Below are 12,556 nucleotides of genomic sequence, written 5' to 3'. Positions count from 1 at the left end.
CAGATTGGGTGGGGAATAAAGTCCTTCCTGATGCTAGGGGGGTGAGTGGGGGACACACAGTCTTTTTGTCCCTGCCAGACAGCACCCAGAGCCCCAGCCCTGGCTCCTGGGAGCACCCCAGCAGCCTCCCCAGAACCCTATCGGCACTCCCTATCCCCACCACAGCCTTCTGCTGCTCTGGGGGCCCCAGTTCTGCCCTTGCTCCCTCTGAACCCTCACCTCCAGCTCCCCAAATCTGCACGGAGCCACACAGCCGTCCCCGAAACGCAGGGGAGACACCCACACACAACACTACCCACACCAGCCCTCAGTCACACTACCCACACAGCGGCACATGCACGGCGCTGCCTGGGCGCAGGGAGGATGCCGCAGCTCTGCCAGGCTCCAGCCCCAGTAAGCACCCAAGAAATGGCACCAGCTCCACCCTAGAGGGGTGTGTGTGTGTGTGCGGTGGTTTTGGGGAGGGGGGATCCCCCCCCCTCAGTCTGGCAGCAGCTGTTCCAGCTCCTCCTCATTCAGCCCGTTGGTGGTGACGATGTGATCCAGCTGCTTCATGTAGCGCTCCAGGTCCTGCATGAAGTGGGGGATGCGGGTCTTCTCCAGCACCCCAAACTTCTTCAGCCGATTCACGTCTTCATAGGAGACCTGATGGGAAGCAGGGGGATGGGCTCAGCACCCTCCTCCCACCCACAGCCCACCCACCCCCTGCCCAAACACAGCGTCTCCCACGGTGGAGGATGGATGGTCCTGGCCCACCTTGCCCCGTGCCACTGGCACCTTCCTGAGCATGAGGAAACACAAAGGGGTGGGAGCCAAGGGCTTGTTTTTGGGAAGCTGTGAGCCTGAGGGAGCCTATGGGAGTGTTGGGATGGGAAGGGGGTCTCTGGGATCAGCTGTGCCCCCCCTTGCCCCCAGCCTTTACCTTTCCGAGCGCAGCCAGCAGCGGGAAGTCGATGGTCTGCCGATGGCGCAGGATGCGGAGAATCCCGTCCAGGTAGACCTGGTCCTTACTGAAACAGCCTGGAAGAGCAGGAGAGGTTGGGGAGCAGGAGTCTGGCTCCTGGCTGCCCTCTGCTCACCTGGATGCCTGCCCACTGTACTGGGCTGGTGCCAGGCCTCAGGCATTGCTGATGCCACGGCCAGGACACCACATCCCAAAGGATGCCAGGGACTGTGGAGGCAGCTGGTGTGGTGAGAGCCCAGGGAGGTTTTCACCCTCTTTCCCAATGGATGTTTTTAAAGGATGATTTTTTTCCTTCTGCTAGAAGCTTAATGCAGCCCCAGGAATGCTCAGTCTTCCCTCTGCTTTGGCTGCTGCCTCCCTCCCTCCCTCCACGCTTGGCCAAACTCCTTCCTTCGCACCACAAGCACCTCATGGTGCCCCCCCCAGGGTGCCCCATCCATCCCCACCTGACCCCGAGCAGCCAAGGAGCTGCTGTGCCCAGACTGCAGGCAAACAGAGCCCTAAGGACAAACCCCCAGGATAGCAGGGAAGGAACAGGACGTGGTGGTGAGACAGAGCCACCGGTTCCAAGGCTGCTGTGGCCACAGGACGAGTGATGCTCAACCCACCCAGTGGCAAAACAGACTTTCCTGGTTTATTTTCTTGAAAAAAAACAACCCTAAATCCTGCCTAAACCCCAAAGGCTTCCTAAATGTAGCCCCCTCAAAGAGGTACCTGGCTGTGAGGTGTCAGTCTGGCCCCGCTTTGCCCGCACACAGTATTCCCACCGGACACCAGCATCCTGGACGTACTGCTCCAGGTCCTGGAAGAGGGCGGAGAAGGAGAGGCGGCTGGCGCGCTCGATGGTGTAGTAGAGCAGGGCTGCCCGCCACAGGAAGGGCTGCTTGCGGAAGAGGACGCTGTGCAGGCTGGCCAAGCCTTCCTCCGTGGGGTTGGCTGGCTTCAGGCTGTACTGCTTGCGGCCCTCGGAGCTGTGCCAGGGCTGGCGGGTGTTGTTCACCCCCCGGATGTAGTGGGTGCCTGGGGAAGGGAGAAGGAAGCAGGCGCCGTCAGTCCTAGGCTCCAAAAAAAACCTGATATCTGCCCCCCACCTCCAGCCTCCCCAAGTTGCTGGGGTTTGAGCTCAGACCCAGCACCCATGGATGCCTGCTCCAGCCGTGGCTGAAGATGCTGCCATGGGACAGTGCCCAGGGTGGGCCGTGTGGGTACATGGTGGGGGTGTCCAACACCTCCCCACACCTGGAGAGGGACCCATGTGGCCTCAGCCCCCTCCAACACCAGCCCAGGACCACCCTCCAGTACCCTCCTCCTCGTGGGTATCACTGTGCCCCACAGCCCCCAGACAGTCATGCTGATAACAGCCAGAGGATGCTCACAGCACCCCTCCTGCTCTGCCCATCACCCACAGCCACCCCCCTGACCCCGACCTATCTCATGGCGCAGCATCCCCTCCAGCCAGTGCTGCCGGGCTCCGGCCAGGTTGATGGCCAGCGTCGGCCGGCTGTCCTCCACCATCATCACCGCCTGCGACAGGAGGTCATCGGTCAGCTGCACCACCACCTGTGGGGAAAGGGGGGGGGGGTCAACGGCATCAGCACCACCCCAGGGGGAGATGCTCAGCTCATCGGGTTCCTGGCTCTGAGCAGAGGCCCAGATGGTGACATCACTCAGAAAAAGCCACCAGCACCGTCCCCAGCTTGTGTGGCAGCTCCCCAAGGGAACGGCGGAGGATGGGAGCAGGCAGGGAGGGCACTGCTGGTGCTGAGGGGTGCAGAAAGGGGTGATCCCACAGCAGGGTGTGGGATCCTTCGGTCTCTTTACAGCCAGCAAACCTGGGCAGGCAGCAACAGGGAGTGGGAAGCTCCTGGCAGCCTGGCACCAGCACTCCCCTGGCTCCAGCACCCCTTCCCCAGCCCGTTCCCTTGGGATCCCTGTGATTTAGGGGCCGGTGGAGATGGGCATCCTCCAGAGGCTGCCCCTGCTCCCCAAGCAGTAAATTCAGTCATCAGATACCCCCCTCCCCAAAAAAATCAACCAGCCCCACTTTGTTATGGGTCCAACCTTTACACCCCCCTCCAGTGAACAGCCCCTTGTGGGAACCATGGCTCCAGCTCCGTTCCCAGGGACCCTCCTCTGGCTTCTGCTTTTGGAGGCTCCAAGACGGAAGCAGCGAGGAACAGCCCCATGCCATCCACCTGCCCTCAGCACAGGAACCTGCCACGATTTGCAGCAGGGCTGGGCAGCGTGTGGGGCTGGAGAGCATCTTTATAGAGGGGAAAACCCCATCTATTTTGGGAAATGTGGCTGTTGCAAGCACTGGAGCCAGGACATGTCAACACTAATGGGAGTGAATGTGATGGCCAAGGGGCATTCACTGACTGTCCAACTTTGAAGACCGCAGCATCGCCCGAGGACAGGCACCCAGGTGGCCTCAGCCCCCTCCAACACCTGCCCAGGACCACTCACCAGCACCCTCCTTAATGTAGCACCCTGTGGGGTATCACCTTGCCCCACAACACCTAGACAGTCACTCTGGTGACAGACAGAAGATGCTCGCAGCATCCCCCTGCTCTGCCCATCACCCACAGCCACTCCCTGAACCACAACCTATCCCATGGCAGAACCCTGACCCATCTCCTGGCAGACAGCAGCACCAGCAGCTCTCACACCCAGGTTCAGCTCAGGACCTTCAGGCACACACCAAGGTCATCCCAAAACCCTTCCCCTGAGTACGTATCAACCCCAAACTCCGTCTATTACTGCATGGTGGACGCTTCTCAGGCTGGACACACACACACACACACACACACACACACACACATCACCCTGCAATATTTTTCCCCCTCTTATTTACAAAACCAGGAGCGGAGGCCGAGTGGGTTTGCTTCAGCCCAGATTTATTGTTATGGCACAAAGCTGCCTGTTAAAGGCGTCAGCACAACAGGACAGAGCAAAGTCTGCCCCAGGCACACACACGGCGCAGCCACTTACCTGCATTAAATCCACCTGCAGGAAAGAGAGCGGCTCTGAGCACAGGGAGAGGGGGACGGTCTGTGTCTGCCCCGTGTCCGGCTCCGGCACGCGAGGCAAAACCAGGAAGGGTCGTTCAGCTGCTGCATCCAGCCACAGGCCTGGGACTAACTGTGATGGGGAGCTGAGCTGCACTAACGCTGGGTTTATGCTCTGGTTTCCAGTGAGATCGTCACTGCTGACCACAGGAGCTCATGGGGGTGGGGGTCTCGGTGGGGAGAAGACTTTCGGCAGCTTCCACAAGCAGCCTTGTCTGGGGCTGCGACAGGCAGGGAAGGTGACAGCTTTGCCACAAGCAGGGAGAAGGAGGCACGAACGAGCTGGGGTTTAAACCATTTCCATCTGTTGGGTCAGCTCCATGTGATGGGAATACAGCCCTGGCCGGGATGCAGCCCAGGGATGTGGGAGGGGCAGAGAGCCAGGGCACTGAGCTGAAACCAGAAGCAAAGGTGAGGAATCCTTTTCATCCTTGAGGCACTTCTCCTGCTCCCTCGAAGACACCCCAGCACGGAAGTGGGACCTGGGCACTGCAACAGTCCCTGGGTCTTTGCTGCCCAGCCCGTCTCTCTGGAGACGGTGCACTGGGCTGGATGGACCCCTTCTCCTGGGATGCAGGATGCTTGGCTGGCTGGGAGAGGTCCACAAGGCCAGGACTTGTCAGACCTCATTGCCCCTGTACGCAGGAAGATAAACCCCAAAGAGGGCTGGGATTTCGGAAACCAGGCGCAGGAAAGCCGTCTCCTTCCCGAGGACAAAAGCTGGAATTCTGAACCCTGCTTTCCCCCAGCCTATTAAAAATGAATCAATAAATACTCCCCTTCCCCCCCAGCATCCCATGTGAGACGGATGCGGCAGCTCCAGGTCCCCTGTACCGGCAGGACCAGCCCAGCCCGGCCGCTGGGTTTTGGGAGGCTGTCCTGCCTTGGCATGTCCCCCCCAGCCAGCTCCAAGTTTCCCTCAGGCGATTTCCAAATCCAGCTCTGAAAACAACACCCAGCGCAGCCGTTGTGTCTTGCAAACCCGGGAGCTTCACTGCAGTGGGTGTTAAATGCTCCACACACGCAGCTTGGCTTCCTCTCTCCTGGGGATCTCCAGCTCTCCCATCCCATCCACGCTGGCACCTGAATACCCAGCCCTGGGACACTTGGCACAGACAGGCAGCCTGGCAGCAAGCCCGCTTCAGGCTGTACATAACAGCACAGCCAAAATGCCAGGCATGGAAAAGAAATCCAGTCACAACAAGCTGGAAAGCCTCGCAGGGCTGGGAGGAAGGGGAGCGGAGGGCGTAGCTGTGCTCCCTCAGATCTGTGGCCTCAGGAATGAGAGAAAAGCCCAAGTGAAACCACTTCCTTTAGGGGAAAGAACCTGAGTCAGAAGAAGCACTGTTGATATTTTCCCCCTAAAGCTAAAGGCAACAGGACCAGCAGAGCTCTGCTCAGCTGTGTGCCTGGAAGCTGTTTCCCTGCACAAGAGCTTGGCAGCATCGAGCGAAGCGACCAGGGGCAGATTCAGGGTGAAGAAGCATCCAGACAGTGCAACCAGCTGTGAGAGGTTTGCGATGGGTCACGATGCCATAAGGCAAATCAGTGCCTGGAGGTCTGCAGGCAGAAGTACAACTGGACTCGGGAGGGTACCAGGCTGCGGTACCCCGGCTGGATGCTGGAGAGACCCTGGGACGGAGCAGGGCAGGAGAACAAGGAGGACGAGGGAAGGAAACAGACTGATCCAAGGGTCATGAAACGGGATCAGACACCACCAGGAGAGGCTGGGAGCGCCTGTGGCTTTGGGCACAGATGCGGGTTGCAGTGCCCCAGCGAAAGCCGATGCTACGGATGCGACCCAGGGCCACAGTGGTGAGGATGGACAAAGCCCCTCAGCGTCATTCTCAGTCGGGTCAGTCCTCAGCGTCACTCAGTGCCATTTTAGAGGCACCAGTGTGGGTGATTTCACTTTTCCCCACTTATTTGGTAACGTGGTGGGTGGGTGTCACGGCATCGGTTTGTCCTGTTAACCACAGGTGCCAGGAACCACCCTGTGCCAAGCCAGCCACGACAGGAAGGCACCTCTGGCATCAGGGCTGCACACACGCCCATCACACTGCCCGCATCCCTTCCACGGCACCAGCGGCCCATCCGCCCTCGGAGCAGCACCACTTGCCTTATTTCGGGCCCCTCCAGCTTTCCAGGTGCTGGTACCTTCCTAGTCCAACTCCAGCTCCCCCAGTCCGTGACATGTCTTGCTCTGAGCGGGATCCCCAGCACATCCTCATGGTCCCCAAAGCTCCTGCTCGGTTTGTGTGGGCGCAGCGATGGAGAAAGGGCTCGGCGAGAGGTATCAAAGGAACCCTGCTGATGGGTGCCTGCCTTTCCCTGGCACTGCCCATCTGCTCAGGACCCTGGCAGATGGGCACTGAGCAGCTCTGGAGCAGACACCCACCACCTCTTTTTTTCCCTTTTTTCTTTTCTTTTTTCCATTTTTTCCTTATTTTTCTTTTCCCCTTCCTCCCCCATTTTTCTTCCTTAATTTTTTCTCTTTTTCCATTTCTCCTTATTTTTCTTTTGCCCCCTTATCCCATTTTTTCTTTTTTCCTTATTTCCCCCCCCCCTTCTTTTATTTTTTTTTCCTTTTTGAGGAAACCCACCCTGACTGATGCAGAGCAGGGAAGCAAAACACATGGCAGAGCAGCCAGGGTGCCGCAAGCGAAAGCCAGGAATTCCATACAGGCCCAGGGATGGAAACACACATCTGGAACCTCCCAGTTCCCCATCAGGGCATTACATTCTCAGTGGTAAAGATGTTTCAGTAAGTTTTTGGCCTGGATAGGGAGGAAGATTTGCCAAGATCACCGAACCCGAGAGCAGATAAAACCCTCCCCTCTTCCTGCCCCAGGGGAACCCGGTGAAGTTTGTCATGGGTGGGGATGGACAAACCAGTGCTTTGATGGTGTTATAGGAAAGGTCTCATGTAAGTGGCTTTATGTAGGTGTCACGTCCCAGGGACACCCCAGGAGGGCTTGGGGCAAAGCTGGGGGGGCTGGAGGAGGGACCTTGGGGAAGCTTTAGTGGGTATGGAATGTGATGGGGAACAAGGAGCAAGTTGGTGCTTCGGGGAAATGGTGGTGGATAAACCTGTCTGGGGATGGGGATTGTTGGGGAGGGAGGGTGGGAAATCAGAGCAAGGGAATTGGGGAGAAGGAAAAGGAGGGGAATTGAGAGGGCGAATTGGAGGGGGGAAAGCTAGGGGAGGGAAGTTGGGGGGGGGAGTCAGGGGTGAAAAACCAGAGCAGGGAAGAATTGGGGAGGAAATTGGGGGGGGGGAATCAGAGTAGGGGAAAATCAAGGGCAGAAATCAAGGGGGAAAATCAGGGGGAGATCAGGTTAGGAAATCAGCATGGGGAAACCAGGGAGGGAAATTGGGGGGGGGGGGGAGGAAAATCAGGGGGAGGGAAATCAGTGGAGGGAAAAATAGTGGTGGTGGGAAGTCATGGGTGGAAAATTGGGAGGGGAGGAAGTAGTCCAGGCAAGAGGCAGCTGAAAGCCCACCACACCAAGTCTTCTGCCTATGGCCCAAACTGGCAAAGCTGTGCCCAGAAATCCTCCTTGGCGCTCGGCCCGGGGCGGTGGGAGCGTTTGCCCACACCTCAGGAAGGGGGAAAACAATTAAACCCACAGCTCCTTAAGGGAGGCTGTGGGACATCGCACCCTGGGGCACGGAGAAGCCGGGTGAAGAGTCTTTCAAAAGGGAGCTTTCAGCTGGAAAAATCAATCAGAGGGGAACCAGCACCCACGTCCTAACACTGGGGTACAGAGCACGCAGCCAAGGCGGAGACGAGAGGACACCGCAACTCCAGGGAGAGAAGTCGCCTCCCTGTTCCCAAACTGCTCCTTATCCCGAGCCCTGTTTTTATCAGGACGTCCCTAGGGCACTTTGTAAGCCACGGAGGGGGGGTGGTTACCTCTCCCACGCAGCCTTCCTTCTGCATGTACTTTCGGATCACGGACCAGATCTGGCACTTGCTCAGCAGCCTCCCGCCCGTAGCGACTTCGAAGCTCTCGTAGGTCCCGTACTTCTCCAGGACAGCACGAATGATCCTGAGAGCCTGGGGCAGGCAGAGACCAAACGTCAGTGCAGACACACCCCTGCCCCGCTTCAAAACACACCTTAAAATCCCACCATGTGCCATAAAACCCAGCAGGGATAATCCCCGATGAGCGCCTGGAAAGCCAGGTGCAGCTTTGCAAGACAATCAAGGAGGCTGGACAGACAGACACTACGCAATCAGGTCCTCAGGCAACCTTTGAGCTTGGCAGCGTGGGGGGAGCTGGATGTGCTGACCCCCAGGGAAGCTCCATGGGGGATGGAGCAGGGTGCAGACCCACACAGGAACCTGAGAAGCTGCGTTGTTGCTGCCCTGAGCCAGCAGTTCCCCATTTTCTGTCCAGATCCCAGCCTTTGGGTGAGCTTTACTCGTCACAGTTCCATGGTGATACCCACACACCCCTCCATCCCCAAAGCTCCCCGGCTCCAAGGTGCAACCGCCCCTCACCAAGCCTGCGCCCCGAATTCCTGTGCCCCTGTGCCTTGGGACACGAAGCACAGAGAACTGACACCGACCAAAGGTCCATGTGGGGAGCGTCACTCCGGCTCCTCCTGAGAGGTGAAACCAGCACGAAGTGGCCCGAGCCCGGCGGGACGGTAGGGAAGGCACCGCCGCAGCACGTGGGAAGATGCCATCACCAGGCACCACTGGCTTCTGGGACCAGTCGAGGGGCTGAATCCATGCTCTGTTGTCCCAGCAAACTGCCCCCTGCATTAACCCAGCAAGGAGAGTCCCTAAACGTGACCAAACCGCCCGAGCCTGCCCGTGCCAGTTGGTCAGACGCAAGCGGGCTGAGCGGAGCTTCGTGCCGTCTGCGTGTCCGCGAGCGTGACAGCTCTGTATTGACCGTGACCAGACTTCCAGGACCAGACTGGGCATCCCCACAAATCCCGGCTGCCCCAGCCCCTCGGATACCCTAGGGCAAGCAGGAACACAAGGAGGTTTATTCTCTGCCAAATTCTGTCCAACGTGACACTAATGAAGGCGGCAGCTTGATTAGCAGGAACATTGACGAGGCATCTTTCACATCCGAGTTCTCAAGATGGCATTTCCTGCCCCAGAAGTGACCCTTCCTCATAGGTACATTCAAGCAAGGCCTCCCTCCAGCCTGTTCATACATCCCCTGATGCACATGATGACTTTGAACCAGTTCTGGAGTTTTTCCAGTGGTTTTATTGTACCTGTAAACCTGGCTGAGCCCCCACCGAGCTTCCAAATCAGAGCACGTCACCCCCTCCTGCTGAGCAAACCCCCGTCTGCTCTCACACCCGTTCCCCTCCCTTGTCCCTGAGGTCACCCAGGCTCTGGGGATGGGTGCTCACCACCAGTACCAGAACCCAAACCACCCAACACCCCATAAGGAAGCAACCAGCATCCCCATCAACATCGGTTTCAGCATCCCCATCAACATCAGTTTCTCCATCCCTGAACATCCTTCACATGGTCTTCCTCAGCCACTTGTTCTCTCCTCCTGGGACACCTAAAGCACGGAGCCAAGACAAACCCAGGCCAGCTGGTGCCCAGGAGCGGGACAGCCAAAGGACACACTCACTCCCTTCTGACTCACGTCCTGCCAAGCAAAAATTCCTCAAATACCAAAGTTGAGTTTCCCAAGAAGCTGCAGAACATGCTGGGGCAGCCCGAAATCACACCCCCAGCACACGCAGAGGGGTAACGGAGCCTCAAGCCCCAGCTCCAGGCAGATGCTGCTCACGTTCCCGTGCCGCCATCGGTGTGATGAGCCCGCACGGGCTCAGAAGAATCCTTCTGGTTTATTTTAAATTTTCTATTAAAACAATGAAGTTCCCAAGGAGGAGGAGGAGGAGGTGGAGGTGCGAAGAGGCGCCCCTGGTGCACACCTCTGAGTTTACTTAAGAGAATTTGGTTGAAAAGGATTTTATCTGCCTCCTTTGGGGGGAGGGGGCTTGGTGTGGCATGAAGGATGCTCTTGTCAGAGGTGGGATGCCCAGCCCGAACCACAAACGGGTTTTGGGGCTCCACCAGACTCCTGGCTCCCACCCCGGAGCAAAGGGACTCCCACCTGCTCGTTAGGAAAGGCTCATTAGCGGGCAGAGCATCATCAAACAGGCTTCTGCCCATTTCCTCCTGCGAAACGAGCGCTGGTCGCTCACCACCATCCACACGTGGGTGTTATCGGTGGCAGAGAGCAAGGTGGGGAGATTTCAGTACCCTCCAAGTGACAGAAGCAGTGGAGCAAACACTGACCAGCTCCAGCAGGGCCCACACCAGCCCTTCCCCTCGCTCACCCGCTCCTGGGCCCTTGTGCAGGAAGGATGCTGACACCTCGTGACCTTCAGGCCTTCCAGAAGCCACACCAGGCTCAACCACCAGGACATTGGGCTGAGGACCACTGCCCACACCACCACCCCCACGCTCCAGCTCCTCCTCTGCTACTGCTGCCACGAAAACCCACCAGCCAGGGGGTCCAGGAGAAGCACCAGCTCCCGAGCCCCGCAAACAAGGACCAGCCCGAGGCTGGGAGCATCACCCAGCACCACAACAACATCACCCACAGGGCGCAGACCGGTCCCACAGGCACGCTGGGCAACCGCAGAAGGGTTTAAGCAACCCGTGGGTGAAGCACGCTGAGGATACCAGAGGTGATGGCACGGAAAGTGGGCCACGAGGTTTCACATGGAGCGTGGGCCAGCTCTTGGTCAGCCCAATCATGGAGCAGTCCCACCAGGATACACCCCACTGATGCCACGATACACCCCAGTGACACCACCCTACCCGAGGGCACCCAGCCTTCACACCCACCGGGTTACTGCCCTCAGGCGGGGAGACAGCTATGAGCCCCCGGTTCCTCCTCTTCCTCCTCCCTCTCCGCCCCCCCCCATCCTTCCCAAGCCGAGCATCCTCCCAGGAGCCGCCGCGCTGCGCATCCTCCACCTGAGCTCAGCCCGCAGCGGGACCGGCAGCGGTACCACGGCACCGGGGATGCCGGCGGCTGCCCGCGGCGATGCCGCCCCCCTGCCCAGGCGCCGGCAGCCCGTGACACCCCCCACCCCACCCCACCCCCCCACTCACCTGAGCGACGAAGCGATCGGAGGCTGCTCCGTATTTATCCAGCACGGCGGCGGGTACCGGCTCGGCGTACTCGAACTGCGGGTCGTAGGCGAAGCTGGCGCGGAAGAACCGCTCCCGTTCCGCCTCCATGTTGCGGGGCCGCAGAGCCACGAGCAGGCAGGGGCTCCGCCGCCCGCCGCCCTCCTCCCCGCCGCCGCCCCGGCCCCGGGCGATGTGCGGCAGGGAGGCGGCTGCCCGCATCCCCCCGCGCCCTCCCATCCCCCCCACGGCGCTTTCGCTCCGCCGCATCCCGGCGCCGGTTTCCGACAAACGGCGGGTTCCCCGAGGGGGGCAACAACGGGACGAGGGTCCCGGGGTTGGGGGGGACGGGTAGGAGCAGAGCGGTGGGCCATGGCGGGCGGGGAGGCGCGGGGAAGCGCCGGTCCCCAGCTCCCCCCCGTCGCCATCATCATCATCGCCGCCGCCGCCCCCCGCCGCCGCCGCTGCCCCCGCCGGGTCCAGCACCATGGCCTCCAGCGCGGCGGCGGCGGCACGTGGGCTGCGCCGCGCCGGCCTCGCGCTGCCGGTGCGGGCACGCGCCGCCACCCGCCGCCAATCGCGCCCGTGCCCGGAGTACCGGGACCAATGGGAACGGGGATTTAGAGACAAGCTCCGCCCCGCCCCCCCCCGTTCCCCGTCCCACTCCCCCCCCGCCCCCTCTCCGGGCCCGCCGGAGCGGAGGGGAGGGGAAGGGCGGGGGGCGCGGGGGCCGGGGGACCCCAGGCTGCGCTGTGCCGCCGGACCTTCCTGCACGCCCAGCATCGGTTGAACGCCCGGCCACAGCTACACGCCCAGCCCCGCGCTGGGATGCTCGGCCCTGGATGCGCACCCAGGCCCCCGGCTGCACACCCAGCACTGGTTGCATGCCCTGTGCCGGTTGTACCCCCAGCCCCAGCTGCACACCCAGCCCTGGATGCGTGCTCGGCCCCGGATGCACCCCCAGCCTCCGTTGCATGCTTGGCCCTGGCTGTACCCCCAGCCTAAAGTGCACACTCAGTCACAACTACAGCCCCAGCCCTGGCTGCATGCTGAACCCCACTTGCATCCCCAACCCCGGCTGCACCCCCAGCCTTGGTTGCACACTCAGCCCCAGTTGCACACCCAGCCCCAGTTGCACACTCAGTCACAGCTACACCCACCAGCACTGGTTGTATACTTGGCCCCAGTTGCATCCCCAGCCCTGGCTGCACACCCAGTCCTGGTTGCATCACCAGCCCCAATCACATCGCCAGCCCCGGTTGCACACCCAGCATCAGCTGCACATTTGCCCCCAGTTGCATGCCCAGCCCCAATCACATCACCAGCCCCATCTGTGACACTGGCCCTGGTTGCATCACCAGTCCCACCCAGTTGCATTACCAGTCTCAGCTGCG

General features: G+C 60.3%; 1 protein-coding gene across 1 annotated transcript; it reads right to left on the bottom strand.

Moving 5' to 3' along the window:
- Positions 1-480: 480 nt before the first annotated feature.
- MATCAP1 (microtubule associated tyrosine carboxypeptidase 1) lies at positions 481-11,651 on the bottom strand (the record flags this gene model as incomplete). The annotated part of the gene is made up of 6 exons (XM_084270314.1): positions 481-645; positions 923-1,020; positions 1,679-1,984; positions 2,392-2,524; positions 7,950-8,093; positions 11,145-11,651. 6 exons carry the CDS (start codon positions 11,649-11,651, stop codon positions 481-483), a joined length of 1,353 nt encoding a protein of 450 aa, XP_084126440.1.
- Positions 11,652-12,556: the final 905 nt, after the last annotated feature.

Source organism: Gallinula chloropus (assembly GCF_964237585.1).
Source record: "Gallinula chloropus genome assembly, chromosome: 13".
Taxonomy (NCBI): domain Eukaryota; kingdom Metazoa; phylum Chordata; class Aves; order Gruiformes; family Rallidae; genus Gallinula; species Gallinula chloropus.
The sequence above is the reverse complement of the archived record's forward strand: the minus strand, read 5'-3'. Positions and strand labels throughout refer to the sequence as shown.